At 43.5% G+C, this 20694-nt stretch overlaps 1 protein-coding gene across 3 annotated transcripts in view; it reads right to left on the bottom strand.

The window, feature by feature from the left end:
• The window catches only part of CALN1 (calneuron 1), a 462927-nt gene that overhangs the window by 179761 nt on the left and 262472 nt on the right, over nt 1–20694 (bottom strand). For all 3 annotated transcript variants that reach the window (XM_086374691.1, XM_086374690.1, XM_086374692.1), the window contains exon 4: nt 4705–4817. In XM_086374691.1, the coding sequence (XP_086230817.1) occupies nt 4705–4817 (113 nt within the window). The remainder of the gene's footprint in view (nt 1–4704; nt 4818–20694) is intronic.

Here is a 20694-nt window from a genome sequence, read left to right on the forward strand (position 1 = left end):
TTCCATCTTTGTAAGTACATTTTTCTACACCTCTAACTAATTTCATATGACAGAGTCTTAGACGTAGAATTATTTTTAATTATAGGGTTTAACATTGGAAAAGTTGTAGAAAACTATCAGCAAATAGTTTTCAGAAAAGTTTTACAATTTACATTTCTACTGGTAGTATATGAGTTTGCCCATTTCCTCCCTCTTGACAGCACTATTATATGTTTTATTCTTTTCCAACTTGGTAGGTGAAAACTGTTATCCAATTACTATTTTAGTAGATATCCCTTAGATTTCTAGTGAGGTTGAGAACTGTTTTAATGTTTGTTTAAAGTATCCATCAATTGTTATTTCTTATCCCACTCATCTGTTATCATATCTAGAGGTTTCCATATTGTTTTAGAAATGCTCTCCACATATACCTTAGTCTATTGCTGTATTTTTTCCTATTACTTTTTAAACTACTTATTTCTTTATTTATTTGGCTGCTCTGGGTCTTAGTTGCAGCATGCAGGGTCTTTAGTTGTGGCACCTGGGATCTAGCTCCCTGACCAGTGAGAGAACCTAGTGCCGCTGGGACTGCCAGAGAAGTCTCCCAATTACTTTCTGAAACATCTTTTCAATAGTTTAATAGTTTTTATTTATGATTCTTCTGTTGCTTTAATGCTTAGAAAGGCAATTCCTACTTAGAAAATTAGTTACATATTGACATGTAATTCCTCCATCTTTTAAAACAGTTAAAACATATACTGTTATATGGACTAAAGACCAATGATACTTATAAATATGAGTAAATGAGGGAAAAACCCAAATGACCAAGGTTTGAATCAGACCAGTAAGCCTTACTGGATGCCTGCCCCATGTGCCAGGATCGCTGAAATCTCAGTAGCTCTCAATCTTGGGCAAACATCAGAGCCACCTGGAGGGTGGATTGAACCCAGATACCAGCTCCACCCTGGAGTTTTTGATTCAGTACTTCTAGGGTGGGGTCCAGGTGTTTGCATATCTAACATGTCCCAGGTGATGCTGATGCTGCTGGTTCAGGAACCAGACTCTGAGAACCTCTCCTGAGTTTTCCATGCTCCATATTTCGCAGGCAGTAAAATCGCTTTGGGGATTCAAGCATTCACTGTCAATCTAACAGGCCTCATGATGGGCATGGCTGCTGAAAGCTATTTGGTTCCTAAGATGATTAAGAACAGCAGCTTTGGATCCCAAACTCCGATAGAGTGGCACGTTGACAAAATATTGAGGAGAGAACCATTCTGTTAGTGCCAGATTTGATGTAAGAAGCGACTCTGCCTGCTGGAATGCAAGTTATCCATAAAAGAACAAAAGTCAAAATCCTGGTATTTTCTAGGTTTTGGTCACATGCAACAAACACCTCATGTGAATGAATATAATTTCTTCTGTCTCACTTGCTTTCCCTGCAAGTTTTATCCAAGGTCGACCTCACAGGGCAGATAATTTACAGTTTCACAGATGAAAACATTGTAGATACTTCATAGTTATTTGACTAGCTGGGGACTATATTTACTTTCCTTTCATCTTTTTCTGATTATACAAGTAATGCATGCCCATTGTGAAGCTTTTGAAAAATATAGAAAGATATGATCACTCATCATGCTATCACATATGGAATGTCACTGTCAATACTCTGACATATTTTCCCCAGTTCTTTTATGCATAAAAGATTTGGCATCGTATTGTACCTGGAGCTTTCCAGAGTGTTTCTTTCCTGTGCACACAGATGTGAGATAAACTAGACCTGTGTGTAAACAGGCAAGTAAAAACTCACTCTGGAGCAGGCACAAAGAGCAGGAAGCCCTGTGAGTTTCTTTGTTCTTAACCTCCAGCCCCAAACCTGTTCCCACACATCCAATGCCATCCACTGAATAGATCCATTTGCTTAAATATTGATGTGTTTCATTTCTTAAATCAGAAACTGTAAATTAGGGACTTCCCTGGTGATCCAGTAGTTAAAGATCCACCTTGCAAATGCAGGGGACTCGGGTCTGATCCCTGATCAGGGGCCCAGGATCCCATATGCCGCAGGGCAGCTAAGGCCCATATACTTGCAACTACTGAGTCCACGTGCTTTAGAACTCGTGCTCTTCAACAAAAGAAGCCAATGCGCTGCAATAAGACCCAGCACAGCCAAAAAAAAACCCTGTAAATTAGTCAAGTCTTAGTGAAGTTTATGCATAAGATAAAAACGTGAGCCAAGGAGCCAAGGTGTTCTACCTGTACCTTCTACAGGTACAGGTAAGTCCTGATAGTAAGACACCACTGGCTCCTCTCCTAGCTAAGGGTGGGACTCATCTCTCTCTCTTTAAAGGGAGAAGAGTTTAACAGAAGTGTTGGTTGAACCTGGATCACCAGAGCTGCATGATCTCCCGTGATGCTGGTCATTACCTCTGCCATTTGGTCGTTACCACAGTCTGCGAGCTCGTGGCAGAACACAGCTGTGCACAGTGCTGGAGGTCATAGAGGAGGAAAGATGAAGGGCTGTTGTGCGGACTCAGGTGAACCCTCGATGCAGATGTTTCACAGCATGGGAGCATCTGTTGCATTAGATACCTTCTTGGGTACAAGTGGCCTTGTGGTGTGTGGTGCAAGTGACTGGCAGAATAAAGTGACTTTGAGGATGCTGTTGCTCTACAGTTGCAATGGAGTTGAAGTGTTGAGCATGAAAGCCCTCCCCCGCCCCCACCCTGCATCTGGCCCTCTCAGCTCCTCCCTCCCCTCCTCTCCTCTCCACCACTAACATACACCAAGTTCTGCTCAACTACATCACAGCAGTAACAGCCAACACACACGACTTTGATGAATAAAGGAGAAGACAATAAGAATTCCACAGGTTATTATTTGCTACACAAGGGAGAGGTTCTGAACTGGCAGCCAAGAAATCTGTGAGCCTCACACCCAGACTAAGTACCCAGGGAGGACAGACACTCTGGGGCATGGCCCTCGTGTTAGTAGCCAATCAATTCCATCTTCACTGATACCAGTTTCCTGCAAAGAGCCAGGCACTCAAAACTTTGGGGATGAGCACCAATTGATAAATAGCCCTTTTTGCAGAATCCCAATTGATTTTCTTCTCCCCTTGGCCCTGTAGGCTAGAATGCCAGGAATGAGTGAGCCTTGGAGAGCAGACTTAATTTGCAAGGTGAGCCTAGGGCCTGGTGGGCTCACTTCTCAGAACACAGAGAACATCCACGGTCAGTTTTCCTCTAAGATAGGGAGAAACCAAAACCTGAAAAAAATGAAAGACCGTGACAGCAGTGTCAGGCCAGGAAGCTGAAGCCAAAGTACAGCCACATTCCCCTTTGTGGTCGCCGGTCTCCAAGGCGGTCCTCAATGACCCCTCCTCTGGGGATTCACTGGGAGGAGTCCTCTCCCTCCACTGAATGCGGATGCACTTTGTAACCAATAGGACTGAGGTATAGTTGAATTACAGTGTTGTATCAATTTCTGCTGTAGAGCAAACTGACTCAGTTATACATATATATATACATTCTTTTTCATATTCTTTTCTATCGTGGTTCATCATAGAGTATTGAATATAGTTCCCTGTGCTATACAGTAGGACTTTGTTGTTTATTCATTCTCCCCATACCAGTTTGCATCTGCTAATCCCAAACTTCCAATCCAACTCTCTCCCACCCTCCTTCCCCTTAGCAACCACCACTCTATTCTCTGTGAAGGACTGTCTTAAACATCTTTTATAAAACCCATAGTGATTGTTAGACTACGGGATAAGTAACAAGTTCTTACTAAGTACTTGTTGGTTATATGCAAGATGATAGATTAAGACTAGAGGTACACTGCCGACTGCAATCCTTAACTAGATGAGAGAAGTATCGTTGGTTAAGGGAAAAAACACATCAAGAAATTAAAGAAACCACCCTGTGTTGGAATGGTATTTTACATGTCTAAACTATAATTCAATTTAACTTGACAAATTATATTCACATCTTAAAAATAATTATTGATGAGCCATTCCCCAAATTCCATAATCATAAAATAATATTCACATTTTAAAATTAAAGAATATAAAGAAATGACTTATAGCACATCAAAATAGTTCAAAGGTCATTGTTACTTGGAATTTCTAAGACAGCTTGCAGATAGAAACAGAAGCAAATTGAGAAGTATCAAATACAAATTTTGAGATAAAACCCTTCTGTCCTCTTGAGAGATAGGATCCAAACACACAAGGCAATCATATCATCCTCTCAGCAAGGACCTCCTGAACCAGGAATGGCAGTGAGCACAGGTAATACCAATATGTCCTTCCTAGGTGTCTTCAGGAAAAAGGCTTTTGTGAACCAGAAGAGGAGGAATCTCATTTCTCCAAAATGTAAAACTATTTTTGAAATAAGGAATAAATAGGGAGATATTTCACTCTTCCAAGACTTAAAAGAGTATAGTTTTGATACTTGTTTTCAGGGGACCTAGGAGAATCTCAGGAACAGGGGAGCCTGGTGGGTTTCCGTCTATGGGGTCGCACAGAGTTGGACACAACTGAAGCAATTTAGCAGCAGCAGCAGCAGTATGATCTCAACTTAGTTGTCCAGTTCAAGAAATGTACATCAGTCGAGCCCAGAAGAGAGCATCATATGCTGAACAGAAGCTCAAGAATTCACAGTCAAATGTTAGTCCCAAACCCATGTTTACTATCAAATCTAATCTTTAAACAAAATCTTAACTCACCTGCCAGAATATGCTGTCTATTGTGTTTCCAAGAAAACCATCGCGACCTTCTGAAGACACCAGTTTGGGGCCAAGAATGGTCATGAATTCATCAAAATCCACCTGGCCATCCCCTGGAAGGAGAAGATATAAGTATGAGTTGAAAAGTAGCTGAAATTGACCTACCCAATGTTTATTTCATTATTTCACTGGAAATATGAAATAAACATCTCCGTGAAATAAAATCATGAAATAATTTGAAATAATGAAATAAACATCTGGGAGTAGATGAATAAAATAAACATGAAATAAACATCTACATGCTTTTCTACACAGCATGACCTTGATCAATGAAGAGCTGGAACCATTTCTGAAAATTGTGCAACATCTTAAAATACCAAAAGACAACCAAAAGAAACTGGCAACAATTAGTACCTCCAATACCACCTATCCCTAATCATTTGTTACTATTTATATCTAAATCCCAACCAACACCTCCCACAACCTCACAGGTACTGTAATTCCTAGACCCCAAGTTGCCTAGCTGTACAGGAGAGAAATCACACCTTTATCCCAATCTCTTCCTTCATACTGGTCAATCATACATAGATTTAGTCATCAAGTCTTACTGATTTCACTTGTTAAATACCTGTAGCTGCTCTACCTTCTTCATTAATTCAATTGCTAGTCCAGTTCCAAAAACACTGTGGTAGGAAAACGTTTCCAAGAATGAATGTTCTAATAATAATTACAATATTACTAGTAGAATGACTTTTGTCCTCATATTCTCACCTCCATACTTTCTTCCACACAGTTGAGTTCACTTCTCCCAAAGCCTATCTGATCCTGCTTTATAAACTTCAGTGGCATCTTTGACCAAAAATAAGGAAACCACCTCAGAACCCACCCACCTCAAGTCCCACTATGCCTTTTGACACCTTTTGCTCCCCACCTCTGCACAAGATGTCATGCTATTTCGGAGCTCCAGACCTCTGTACACACTGTTCCCTCCATTTGTCTACTGGGTAATCTCTAACTTGTTTCATAAGATGAAGCTGAAATATCATGTTCTCTTTTGATATTTTTCCTGACCATTTCTCATCTCACTAGACAGAGTTGGGCAAACTTCTGTTTCTCCTACTAACTTAATGTGCACCTGTTTAGAACTGATTACCCTCTATCTCAGCCACTAATGTGCATGCCTGTCTCCCACCTAGATTGTTAGCTCTGCAAGGCCAAGGACCCAGTCTGAAAAGTCTCTATATTTGATACCATGGTGGGCACTCAAAGTGCCCTTAGAGAATGAATGATATCTCTTGCTTGTATTTTCTTTGCTCAGTTCAACATGTATTGGAACTTCCATGCTAGAGCTGACACTGGCCAAGTGAACTTAGGCCAACTTAGACAAAAGCGGACCTTCAGGGCATGGCCTGAGCCCCCAGGATTCATCAGTGTGGCATTCTGCACGGACTGCTTGGGAGGGTGTCTCCACCAAGAGTCACCACACCTTGGTCCCAGGTGAAAAAGACAGCCCAGGTGGCTGCATACAAGCTTGCCAAAGTGCAGACATATCAATCCACTCCCAGAGTGTAATAGCCTTCCATGAGCCTTTGCTGAAAACCTACTTCCAAAATTCAAGCAGATGTCATCATCAAGATGTCAATAATTCAGAAAAAGACAGTCCAGGAACAGATCCAAGTGTAGATAAAACTTCCAAGAGGATAGGAGAAGCATGACAAGTCAGTGGGAAAGGTAAGACTAAGCCACCAAATGGGGTGGGGCAGTCCAAGGACCACTGAGAAAGGAATGTACCTCTTACCATTCGACAAGATGAAAGGATCTAAAATTTCACCCTGGCTGGTCATCATCAGCCGACAACAAGTTAGCATCTTGCCTTTCAAACCAGCAAATACTTCTTAAAAGAATACTGTTCAATGCTGGCAGAGATGTGGAGAAGACACGAGCTCTCTTATGCACCCCTGTGTGCTCCTCCTGAACACTGACTAGCAGGATTCAAAATGCTGTATCCTGCTGGTTCCTTTTCACTTAACAACTTCACTTTTAAAGAAAAAGACAAAGCAAGGAAACTACCTTAAATGCAGTCCAAGATGTTTACCCAAAGATAAATCATCCAGTATTTGTGAAAGTAGAAAGCTGGAGGAAGCTGAGAATGGCCCAGTCTTGCTGGTATTCACAATGAGTTAGCACCACATGGCTCCCAGTCTAGGACAGTCACACTTGTTATGCTCATGCACTAACCTGCTGCTCACCCCAAGTTGCTCCTGCTAGTCAAACCTGGCACTGGGGACTTCCCCGGCAGTCCAGTCATTAAGAATCAGCCTGCCAGTGCAGGGGACATGGGATCCTTGCTCTGGGGACTAACATTCTACAAGCCATGGGGCAGCTAAGCCCCTGAGCCAACTACTGAAGCCAGAGTGCCCTAGAGTCCATGCTCTGCAACAAGAGAAGCTACCATAATGAGAAGCCTGCATGCTGCAACTAGAGAGTAGTCTCCGCTCACCACAACTAGAGAAAGGCTGCATGCGTCAATGAAGAGCCTGTGTGCTGCAATGAAGACCTAGTGCAGCCATAAATAAATAAACAAAAAGCCAGTGCTGGATGGCCAAAAAGTCTCAGACCAGAAGATGCATTCTCAAGAGAGAAAGTGTCACCTTCAGTGAGATGGAAAGTGATTCTTAGGGGACAAAAAATATCTTAGGCATTACAATCATTAGTGGCCCTCCTAAGGTCACAGTACATAAAGAGACATATGCACACTATATCTGTACTATTAAAATGCCATGGGGTTGGGGCAACTAGAGAAACAAGTGTCTTAAAAGGCATCTGAGCAGGTGAGTGGCAGAACAAGAAGGAGGAGCAGGACAAGAGGAAGAAGCAGACAAGGAAGAGGAAGTAGTTTGAGAAACACTAGACTAGATAATGTCTCAAGTACAGTAAGTCCCCTCCGTGCCAATCGTCAAGTCGTGAACTTTCAAAGATGCAAACGTGCATCTAGTTCCAGCAAGGAACCACAACCTGTTCCATCAACGTCAGGCATGAGTGAAATTGCAGCTTGCCCTCCGTCTTCTATTGCTGAGAATCCTTCAGTTCCACCATCTCCCACCTCCTCTCCCTCCTCCAGTTGGTAACCCCTGATGCCAGCCCCTGGATGCCAGCTGTTGTGCTGTACTAGTAAAAGATGAGAAATGTTTTCTTTATTTTTTGTGTTTGTTTTTTATGTATTAGTTGTGTGGAAAGTATTATAAACCTATTACAGTATAGTATGATATAGCTGATTGTGTTAGTTGGGTACCTATGAACAAATTAGACTTAAGAACAAACTGGACTTACTAATGAAACCTGTTCATATGTAGGGGACTTACTGTACTATGGTTCTCCTTCCAGGGACCTCCTTCTGAGGTGCTGGTCTAGTAACAATGGGCATCACCCCAACCGTCTGTCACCCAGGGCAACGGTTCATAAAGGTTTAGAAGCTCGAAGGTGTGGATCATTCTTTTACAAAGACCTCATAAGACCCTATCTAAAATACATCCACTGGGCTGGGTCATACAAGCTTCTGGCCGGGGTGTAGTAGGCACTCTTACTTGGGAGCTGAATGGAATGGGGATGGGGGAGGTCCAGAGTATGTGCCAAGTATATTTCTCAGTATATTAGGCACCTGAGGACCAGGAGGATGAGGCTGTTTTTAAACAATCTAACTTTCAGGTAAGAGGAAAGTGATCACCCACCTCTCTGAAACCTCCCCCCAACCCAGGTGATGGGAGAGCAGCATGTGGAACTGGAGTCCACACAGAACCCTGGTCAAAGTCATCAGGGAGCACTCACAGATGGTGCCCTTGGCTGAGAACATCAGCCTCAAAGTTGACAAATGGAAGTGATGCTTCCAACCATATCCTGACCTCGGTGAAGGGAGCAGCTTTTTTGCTCCCGAAACCGCTGACCAGAAGGGAAGAGCTTGGGTCATGGTGAGCAGCCCCAGGGTGGTGCCAGCTACAGTGCAGGGGCACAGGGGACTTGGCAGAGCCTTTCTGCTAGTTGGAGGAGAGGTCTGGTTCATGGAAGGATTTGTTTCTAGCTATTAAGCAGAAGACATTTGGAACCTCAGATTTCTTATTGGTCAAAATGTGATTCTCTCCTCCATTTTTTTTTTTTTCCATTATCAATGAGCCAAGGGAGATTTCTGCAGGCCCATAGTTGGAGAAATAAGAGGGATGCCTCTTTGACTTTGTCTATGTCTCTTGGGATCTTCTCAGCTCTGGCTCCTGAGCATGTGCATATTGCACATTTTCTGCAGACCCTCAGTACACAGAGTCCTCCTTCACATACACAGCTCGTCACTGGTCTTGCCAGGAGTACAAGATTCTATTCAGATGGAGACTGAATAAAAGTCCCCTTCAGCAGATCCTAGTTTAAAGGATAGACAGGACTGGGAACACTCCGTAAGCTTTCAAAGCTGCTCCTAGCAGTCTGGCCCCACGTCCACCTCACCCTACCCCACCCTGCATCCATCCCAGGAGTACTGAGAAGAGTATAATTTCAGACATATCTCCCTAAGTTCCTTATACAAAAACTAGCCGCCGGCAGAGGCAAAGTCTGGGAAGTCTGGTGATGATCTTAACATCTAACATACTGAGCATTCACAATGCCATGGCATCATTGGAAGACATTGCACAGCCTAGTTCACTGAAGTCTGCCAGTAGCCCATTTTACAGATGAGAAAACTGATGCACAGAGAGGTTCAGTAACTTGCAGAAGCTCACACAGAGGAGCAGAGCGGTGATTCCCAACCCAGCAGCTTGCCTATGCTTTTGCCTCCTCTCGGGAGGCCAGGTGATGTATGACACTGTCAGGAACACTAATTCATCTGACCCCAGTGTTCCCTGGCTGGGGAATGCTGTGGCTTCTGGCACAAAGAGGCAAATTGAAATCTAAGTTGTCTTTTTGTCTAGTTATCAAGTCTCAGGGCAGCTGCTGGAGGCCTTTATTAAGCATTTAAAAGAGTCATAATAAGTAATAGGAAATATTGATTTAACATTTGCTATATGCCAGACACTGAACTCAAGGTCTGACATATTACTGTGTTTGATTCCATCCCAACACTGTGAATAGGTTCTGCCCTTCCACATTCTACCCTTGAGAAAACTTCACCAAGAAGAGGTTAAAAGGAGCTGGGTCAAGGCTGGTCAGCTAGTATATGCCTGCCGAGGGATCAACTTGGAACTCTTGATTTAACCCCCACGTTGCAAAGCCTCCCTCTATGTCAGAGGCCCCAGTACAATTCCTGTTTCAGGTTACACCTCTCTGCAAAGTCTGAGAGTATAGTATGTTTTCCTACTGAGCTTTTAGGAAGGAATTTAGTGGGAACTGGGAAAATGGCCTTTAGAGGCTTTAACACAAATGACCACTGTCTGAAAGCTCTTTGTTCCCCCAAATTGCCATCCTGCCTGCAATGAGGGTCTCAGTAATTCTCCTTCGAGGGTCAGTTCTCAGAGGATCCAGGTCTCTCCCATACAATCCTATAGGCACCCTCTTCCACCAGGCCTGGCAGGGTGACATCAGGCAGGGGACATTCACGTGTCCCCTAAAGACATCAGGCTGGCATTCACGTGTCCCCTAAAGACAAACCGGACATCTTCCCAGACCGCCCTCCCCTGACCCTTCACAGAATGCAGCGACCTCCGAATGCAAAAACTTCATTTGGTTAAATCATTTTACGAATCTTTACAAGTAAGTGCAGAGCAAAACAATGAAACTCACTCCAATAAGGAATCATTCCTAACCTCCCCCATGCTTCCAATATTATGATCCACTTAGCAAGACAGGCAGGAAGCTAACCTGCCCAGGACCGCATCTGATTGCTTCCCACTGCTATGTAAGTCAGAGTAATGAACTTGAACGAGGGCAAGAAGCTGCGGGAGGGCCAGGACTGCACAACATTCGTTAAGACCAACCAGCTGAAACTTTCACCAAGAGGTAAAATAACAATAAAAATCCCTGCAAAATAAAAGGAAGGAAAGGCATATTCAGAAAAAATGATGGGTAAAGAAGGGTAATGAGGAGATAGCTTGGGAGGAAGAAGAAATGTCTGCTTGAGACTCTGTTCCAATCAACTGACTCAATTCCAAAAGCACGGAGATGTGAGGTGTACGGTGGGGCAAGAGAGGGATGAATAGACACAGGCTTACCCTCCAGGAGGTTGCAATCCATCACCCAGGGCAGAATCTAGTAGGGGCTGGGACTGACCTAAAAGCATTGAGCTAGGGCAGCACCACAGTAGGAGCAAAGGCTCTAATTTGGAAATTCTCGATGGCTCAGGAGTGAGCTGAGAAACAGAATATTTCCTGCCATATCAGTAAACAAGGATATCACAGTCATCGGCAATTGCAGCCCTCCAACATGAGCCAGTGAGCCCCGAGGAAATTCAGGGCTGAAAAGAACACCTGCCATCTAGCAGCCAATAGATTGCAGGCACTCCCTGTGGTGAGCCCTGAGGGAACATAGGGTGTGAAAATACAGGATACTGGCCCCAGATAGCTCAGGTGCATACCTGAGGAATGATTTCAGTGAGCTTAGACTCTTGCATTTTCCCATACTTAGAAAAGTGCTAAATGCCTTAACTCGAGATATCTGGTTTTCTTCAATTAATAATAATATTTTGATGTTCCTGATAACCTGCGCGTTATTGAAATATTGTTGTTGTTGTTTAGACGCTAAGTCGAGTCAGACTCTTCGTGACTCCATGGATTGTAGCCCACCAGGCCCCTCTGTCCATGGGATTTCCCAGGCAAGAATACTGGAGTGGGTTGCCATTTCCTTCTCCAGGGGATCTTCCTGACCTGGAATCAAACCCATCTCCTGCATTGGTAGGCAGATTCTTTACTGCTGAGCCACCAGGGAAGCCCCTTATTGCAATATATCCTAGCTATATAGCCTATGTATTTAGTTCTCCCCCTGGTCTCCTCAGAGTGGTTTCTCGGGGCTCTCTTTAATGCTGTCTCCTGAGCTACAGTCCTCATTTTGCCCCAAATAAAACTTGACTTGCAGCTCTCATGGTGTGCACTTTCTTAAAAGTCAACAGAACCCTTAACCCGTAAGGGAGGGGAGGTTCTAGCAAGCTGAAAGAGGAGATGAGCATCCTGAATACTTCATGGACCCCAGGAAGGATGTTGTGTGACTGGAGCAGTAACCACCCTCCCTTTATGCTGGAACAAGGACTCCTGTGGGAAGAGAACAGGACAAGATAAGCCCTGCTTGTTTCTGATGCAGCGTCAGTGTGAAGTGTCCAAGTGGGGAGTGAGAGCATCACCCCATCCACCAACTCCACCCAGTGAAATTTGTGTGCCTAATGCTGAGAAGGCAATGGCAACCCACTCCAGTGTCTTGCCTGGAGAATCCCAGGGATGGGGAAGTCTGGTGGGCTGCCGTCTCTGCGGTCGCACAGAGTCGGACATGACTGAAGTGACTTAGCAGTAGCAGTAATGCTTCCACATCAACCTCTTATAATGTGTTAGGGACTGAACTGTGTCCCTCCAGAATTCATTGGTTGAAGCCCCAACTCCCAGTGTGACTATATTTGGAGACAGAGACTTGAAGGAAGTGATTAAGGTTAAGTGAGGTAATAAGGGTGGGACCCTAATCCAATAGGATTGGTATCCTTTTAAGAAGAGAAACAGGGACTTCCCTGGCAGTCCAGTGGTTGGGACTCAGTGTGTCCACTATAGATATCATGGGTTCGATCCCTGGTTAGGGATCTAATATAGACCTCAAAGCAGCTGGTGACACAAGCAAGGTTCTTCCTTGTGAAGGCTTGACTGTGGGCAGCAGGCTGGCTCAGCCACTATTCTGAAAGGACTAGCATGTTCTCTCCATCCTCTGCCTCTGTGCTCAGAATTTTACATACTTAAGTCCTCCTACTTCCCAAACTGCCCAATCCTCAACCTGCCTGTCAAAGCAGCTCCAAGGCCCAGACAACCCTAAGCAGTGCACAGGCCGCCGGCAACCTAGCATCCCGGGAAGCCTGTTTCTCATGGGAGCTGGACGTTAAGCAGAGCTTTTACACCTCTTATGCATCCTAGAATGATAGAAAAGATGCTTCTACTTCCGCTTTATATCCAAATGGGAAATTGCAATTGACCACAGTAGAAAGTGGGCTTCCCAGGTAGCACAAGTGATAAAGAACCACCTGCCAATGCAGGAGATGTCAGAGACATGGGTCCGATCCGTGGGTGGGGAAGATCCCCTGGAGGAAGGCATGGCAACCCACTCCAGTATTCTTGCCTGAAGAATCCCACGGACTGAGGAGCCCTGCAGGTGGGCTATAGTCCATAGGGTCACAAAGAGTCAGACACGCCTGAAGCAACTTAGCACACACACATGCACAGTAGAGAGCTGAGGGATAGTGAGATAAAGGAGGGAGTTGGTGGAGGGTGGAGACATGTCCTAGCCTTGGCACTGCTCACTCTCACTTCCCTTCCGAATAGGACCAGGAAGTAATCAATAAGGCTGGTTCTCAGGAGGTGTGCAAAGTTTGTGCTCACAGCTGGGGCCCATGCTCCTCTGGTATTGTTTCTCATCTATGCTATGGGTCCATCCAAGCCTAATCTGCTTAGAGTTAGCGCAGCCATGCTACCTCCTCTCTTATTTTCTGCATACGGATATAGCCCACGGGCAAGGCTGAACATACACAGGCACTTTTTTCCTTATTCCTATTGCTCTTATATTCACATCTTCCTCGGGGATCCATGTGGAAAAGAAACTGTCAAAACAAGACAGACCACGCATCTTACTAGCACCAAACTCACCTTCTACTCCAATAGCTGCAAGGTCATTTCTAACCTTCAGAGAATAGTGTTGACTAGAAAGTTTCGGATCTGAAGTACATCAGGGAGTGAGTTATGAGAAAATGGATGCAGCGACTTCAGAATAATCTTGACTTGAGGATCACAAGGAACAGATATTGAGCACAGTTTTATGGACTTGTTGGTCCTTTGGATAAATGTCTATTTAGTTCCTCTGCCTATTTTTAAATTTTTTTTTCTATTTTATGTTGTACAGATGTTTTGGTGTGGACCATTTTAAACGTCTTTATTTAATTTATTACAATAGTGCTTCTATTTTATGTTTTGTGCTTTTGGCTGCAAGACAAGTAAGGGATTTTCAGCTCCCTGACCAGAGAGATAAGTCAGCCTCTCCCATCAGGAAGCTTCCATAAACCTCTTATCCTTATCATCAGAGGGCAGACAGAATGAAAACCACAATCACAGAAAACTAATCAAACTGATCATATGGACCAGTCTGGCAACCCACTCCAGTGTTCTTGCCTGGAGAATCCCAGGGATGGGGGAGCCTGGTGGGCTGCCGTCTATGGGGTCACACAGAGTTGGACATGACTGACGTAACTTAGCAGTAGCAGCAGCAGTGTCTAACTCAATGAAACTAAGAGCCATGCCGTGTAGGATCACCCAAGACAGATGGGTCATGGTGGAGAGTTCTGACAATACATGATCCACTGGAGAATGGAAGGCAAACCACTTCAGTACTCTTGCCTTGAAAACCCCATGAACAGTATGAAAAGGCAAAAAGATAGGACACTGAAAGATGAACTCCCCAGGCCGGTAGGTGCCCAAGATGCTACTGGAGATCGTGGAGAAATAACTCCAGAAAGAATGAACAGATAAAGCCAAAGCGAAAACAACGCCCAATTGTGGATGTGACTGGCGATGGAAGTAAAGTCCTATGCTGTAAAGAACAATATTGCATAGGAACGTGGAATGTTAGGTCCATGAATCAAGACAAATTGGAAGTGCTCAAACAGGAGATGGCAAGAGTGAACATTGACATTTTAGGAATCAATGAACTAAAATGGACTGGAATGGGTGACTGTAATTCAGATGACCATTATATATACTACTGTGGGCAAGAACCCCTTAGAAGAAATGGAGTAGCCATCATAGTCAACAAAAGAGTCTGTAATGCAGTACTTGGGTGCAATCTCAAAAATGACAGAATGATCTCTGTCCGTTTCAAAGGCAAACCATTCAATATCACAGTAATCCAAGTCTATGCCCTGAACAGTAATCCTGAAAAAACTGAAATTGAATGGTCTATAAAGACCTACAAGACCTTCTCGAACTAACACCCCAAAAAGATGTCCTTTTCATTATAGAGGATTGGAATGCAAAAGTAGTAAGTCAAGAGATACCTGGAGTAACATGCGAATTTGGCTTTGGAATACAAAATGAAGCAGGGCAAAGGCTAATAGAGTTTTGCCAAGAGAATGCACTGGTCATAGCAAACACCCTCTTCCAACAACATAAGAGAGGACTCTACACATGGACATGACCAGATGGTCAATACCGAAATCAGATTGACTATATTCTTTGCAGCCAAAGATGGAGAAGCTATATACAGTCAGCAAAAACAAGACCGGGAGCTGACTATGGCTCAGACCATGAACTCCTTATTGCCAAATTCAGACTGAAATTGAAGAAAGTAGGGAAAACCACTAGACCATTCAGGTATGACCTAAATCAAATCCCTTACAATTATACAGTGGAAGGGAAAAATAGATTCAAGGGATTAGATCTGATAGACAGAGTGCCTGAAGAACTATGGATGGAGGTTCATGACATTGTACAGGAGGCAGTGATCAAGACCATCCCCAAGAAAAAGAAATGCAAAAAGGCAAGATGGTTCTCTGAGGAGGCCTTACAAATAGATGGGGAAAGAAGAGAAGCAAAAGGCAAGGGAAAAAAGGAAAGATATACCCATTTGAATGCAGAATTCCAAGGAATAGCAAGGAGAGATAAGAAAGCCTTCCTCAGTGATCAGTGCAAAGAAATAGAGGAAAACAATAGAATGGGAAAGACTAGAGATCTCTTCAAGAAAATTAGAGATACCAAGGAAACATTTCATGCAAAGATGGGCACAATAAAGGACAGAAATGATATGGACCTAACAGAAGCAGAAGATATTAAGAAGAGGTGGCAAGAATACACAGAATTATACAAAAACAGATCTTCACAACCCAGATAATCACCCAGGTGATCACTCACCTATAGCCAGACATCCTGGAATGCGAATTCAAGTGGGCTTTAAGAAGCATCACTATGAACAAAGCTAGTGGAGGTGATGGAATTCCAGTTGAACTATTTCAAATCTGAAAAGATGATGCTGTGAAAGTGCAGCACTCAATATGCCAGCAAATCTGGAAAACTCTGCAGTGGCCACAGGACTGGAAAACGTCAGTTTTCATTCCAGTCCCAAAGAGAGGCAATGTCAAAGAATGCTCAAACTACTGCACAATTGCACTCATTTCACATGCTAACAAAGTAATGCTCAAAATTCTCCAAACCAGGCTTCAACAGTATGTGATCCATGAACTTCCAGATGTTCAAGCTGTATTTAGAAAAGGCAGAGGAACCAGAGATCAAATTTGCCAACATCTGTTGGACTATAGAAAAAGCAAGAGAGTTCCAGAAAAGCATCTACTTCTGCTTTATTGACTATGCCAAAGCCTTGACTGTGTGGATCACAATAAACTGTGGAAAATTCTGAAAGAGATGGGAATACCAGACCACCTTAACTGCCTCCTGAGAAATCTGTATGCAAGTCAAGAAGCAACAATTAGAACCAGACATGGAACAACAGACTGGTTCCAAATTGGGAAAGGACTATGTCAAGGCTGTATATTGTCACCCTGCTTATTTAACTTATATGCAGAGTACATCATGCAAAATGTCGGGCTGGATAAAGCACAAGCCGGAATCAAGATTGCTGGGAGAAATATCAATAACCTCAAGTATGCAGATGACACCACCCTTATGGCAGAAAGTGAAGAAGAACTAAAGAGCCTCCTGATGAAAGTGAAACAGGAGAGTGAAAAAGTTGGCTTAAAACTCAACATTCAAAAACTAAGATCATGTCATCTGGTCCCATCACTGCATCGCAAATAGATGGAGAAACAATGAAAACAGTGACAGACTTTATTTTCTTGGGCTCCAAAATCACTGCAGATGGTGATTGCAGCCATGAAATTAAAAGATGCTCCCACTGCTGGGCATACACACTGAGGAAACCAGAAGGGAAAGAGACATGTGTACCCCAATGTTCATCACAGCACTGTTTATAATAGCCAGGACATGGAAGCAACCTAGATGTCCATCAGCAGATGAATGGATAAGAAAGCTGTGGTACATATACACAATGGAGTATTACTCAGCCATTAAAAAGAATATATTTGAATCAGTTCTAATGAGGTGGATGAAACTGGAGCCTATTATACAGAGTGAAGTAAGCCAGAAGGAAAAACATCAATACAGTATACTAACGCATATATATGGAATTTAGAAAGATGGTAACAATAACCCGGTGTACGAGACAGCAAAAGAGACACTGATGTATAAAACAGTCTTATGGACTCTGTGGGAGAGGGAGAGGGTGGGAAGATTTGGGAGAATGACATTGAAACACGTAAAATATCATGTAAGAAACGAGTTGCCAGTCCAGGTTCGATGCACGATACTGGATGCTTGGGGCTAGTGCACTGGGACGACCCAGAGGGATGGTATGGGGAGGGAGGAGGGAGGAGGGTTCAGGATAGGGAACACATGTATACCTGTGACGGATTCATTTTGATATTTGGCAAAACTAATACAATTATGTAAAGTTTAAAAATAAAATAAAATTTAAAAATAAATAAATAAAAGACGCTTGCTCCTTAGAAGAAAAGTTATGACCACACTCAGTTCAGTTCAGTTCAGTCACTCAGTCGTGTCCGACTCTTTGTGACCCCATGAATCGCAGCACGCCAGGTCTCCCTGTCCATCACCAACTCCCAGAATTCACCCAGACTCACATCCATCAAGTCAGTGATGCCATCCATCCATCTCATCCTCTGTCGTCCCCTTCTCCTCCCGCCCCCAATCCTTCCCAGCATCAGAGTCTTTTCCAATGAGTCAACTCTTCCCATGAGGTGGCCAAAGTACTGGAGTTTCAGCTTTAGCATCATCCCTTCCTAAGAAATCCCAGGGCTGATCTCCTTCAGAATGGACTGGTTGGATCTCCTTGCAGTCCAAGGGACTCTCAAGAGTCTTCTCCAACACCACAGTTCAAAAGCATCAATTCTTCGGCACTCAGCCTTCTTCACAGTCCAACTCTCACATCCATATGTGACCACAGGAAAAACCATAGCCTTGACTAGACGAACCTTTGTTGGCAAAGTAATGTCTCTGCTTTTGAATATGCTATCTAGGTTGGTCATAACTTTCCTTCCAAGGAGTAAGCGTCTTTTCATTTCATGGCTGCAGTCACCATCTGTAGTGATTTTGGAGCCCCCCAAAATAAAGTCTGACACTGTTTCCACTGTTTCCCCATCTATTTCCCATGAAGTGATGGGACCAGATGCTATGATCTTTGTTTTCTGAATGTTGAGCTTTAAGCCAACTTTTTCACTCTCCACTTTCACTTTCATAGAGACTTTTGAGTTCCTCTTCACTTTCTGCTGTAAGGGTGGTGTCATCTGCATATCTGAGGTTATTGATATTTCTCCCAGCAATCTTGATTCCAGCTTGTGTTTTTTCCAGTCCAGCGTTTCTCATGATGTACTCTGCATAGAAGTTAAATAAGCAGGGTGACAGTATACAGCCTTGAAACATACTCCTTTTCCAATTTGGAACCAGTCCGTTGTTCCATGTCCAGTTCTAACTGTTGCTTCCTGACCTGCATACAGATTTCTCAAGAGGCAGGTCAGGTGGTCTGGTATTCCCATCTCTTTCAGAATTTTCCACAGTTTATTGTGATCCACAAAGTCAAAGGTTTTGGCATAGTCAATAAAGCAGAAATAGATGTTTTTCTGGAACTCTCTTGCTTTTTCCATGATCCAGCGGATGTTGGCAATTTGATATCTAGTTCCTCTGCCTTTTCTAAAACCAGCTTGAACTAGACAGCATATTAAGAAGCAGAAACATTCCTTTGCCAACAAAGGTCCATCTAGTCAAAGCTACGGTTTTTCCAGTAGTCATGTATGGATATGAGAGTTGGATCATAAAGAATGCTGAGCACTGAAAAATTGATGCTTTTGAACTGTGGTGTTGGAGAAGACTCTTTAGAGTCCCTTGGAGTGCAAGGAAATCAAACCAGTCAGTCCTAAAGGAGATCAGTCCTGAATATTCATTGGAAGGACTGGTGCTGAAGCTGAAACCACTTTGGCCACCTGATGCAAAGAAATGACTCATTTGAAAAGACCCTGATGCTGGGAAAGATTGAAGGCGGGAGGAGAAGGGGACAATGGAGGATGGGATGGTTGGATGGCATCACCAACTAAATGGACACGAGTTTGAGGAAGCTCTGGGAGTTGGTGATGGACAGGGAAGCCTGGTGTGCTGCAATCCAGGGAGTGGCAAAGAGTCAGACACAACTAAGCAATTGAACTGAACTGAACTGACCAGGGATTGAACTTATATTCCCTTCACTGGAAGGTGATGTCTTTACTTCTGGACTCACAAGGAAGACCCCATTTTTCAATCTGATTACTTGGGTGTTTTGGTTAATGTGTTGGACGACGTTGTTTAAGGACACAGCCTTGCAACTAGTGGAGAAATAAGTCCCAGAGGTCTTATACACACTACAGTGATGGTAGCCAACAAAAGTGTATTATAAACATTAAACTTGCTAAGAGATTAGGTCTTAATTGTTCCCCAAACTGGACAAAAATAATTGCATGGCATGACAGAGGTGTCAGCTAATGCTAGTCTAGCATATTCCATACTCCACTATAAGTGAACGTTGCTCAGTCGTGTCTGACTCTTTGCAACCCCATGAACTACATAGTCCATGGAATTCTCTAGGCCAGAATACTGGAGTGGGTAGCCTTTCCCTTCTCCAGGGGATCTTCCCAACCCAGGGATCAAACCCAGGTCTCCCACATTACCAGTATAAATGTATCAAATAAAAAAGAATGAGGGAAGCTGCCTCCTGGTCGGGTGGCCTGGGTCTGGGAAGCCAGGCATGAAGATCACCAGGCAGAAACATGCGAAGAAGCATCTTGGCTTCTTCCACAATAATTTTGGAGTCCGCGAGCCATACCAGATACTGCTGGACGGCACTTTCTGTCAGGCTTTAAATTTAAAAAAAAAAAAAAAAAGAATGAGGATAATCTCTAATGTGTCTTCATTCAACTTTCCATAAAAAAAATCCATGAAACTAGAAAAAGACAAAAAAAAAAAAAAAATCACAGAAGTTCTAAAAGCTGAGGCTACCCATCAACCACTTGAAAAAAATCTAAGGAAATGTTTGCCAGCCACAGAGCAAGTGAAGCAGATGGAGAAATAAAACGGGTCATCTGTGCAGGCTGCACTCTTGGAAAGGGAGCTGCAGCACCTGCCAAGAAGTGATGGGAAGAGGCATGAGCATCATTCTTGGTCCTCGCCAAGCTCGGAGACCCAGACTCTGCGAAACCTAGAGACCCAGGCAACCAGCTCCCAAGTGTGTATGCCTGGGCTGCTAGGAAGTCTGGCACCTTGTTCTTGTTTCTTGTCATCCTTTTCTCTCCTTTTCTGGTACCTCCATTTGTAGGTACAACCCCAGCATAGCACACGAGGAGAAGTTCCAGCACTGACCAGCATTGTGCTACAGGCTCCAGTCTCCACGCCCTAAGCAGGGGGGAGACTGTGGGAACCCAGAGTGTAATAAGTGTTGGGAATTGTTATCATTGTTTAATATGCTGCTTCTTGATCATGATTCTTATCTTTTAACTTTTGGGGAGCTGCATCCCAAAGCATGTCGGAATCTTAGTTCCATGCCCCCTGCATTGGAAGAGCAGAGTCTTAACCACTGGATCAAGGGAAGCCCTTTGATCATGATTCTTTTTTAAAAACATAAATTTATTTATTTTAATTGGAGGCTAATTACTTTACAATATTGTATTGGTTTTGCCATACATCAACATGAATCTGCCACAGGTGTACACGTGTTCCCCATCCTGAAACCCCC

Source organism: Bos grunniens, chromosome 25 (genome assembly GCF_055505025.1).
Source record: "Bos grunniens cultivar Pamir isolate PY7600 chromosome 25, Bosgru_T2T1.0, whole genome shotgun sequence".
NCBI classification, from domain to species: Eukaryota; Metazoa; Chordata; class Mammalia; order Artiodactyla; family Bovidae; genus Bos; species Bos grunniens.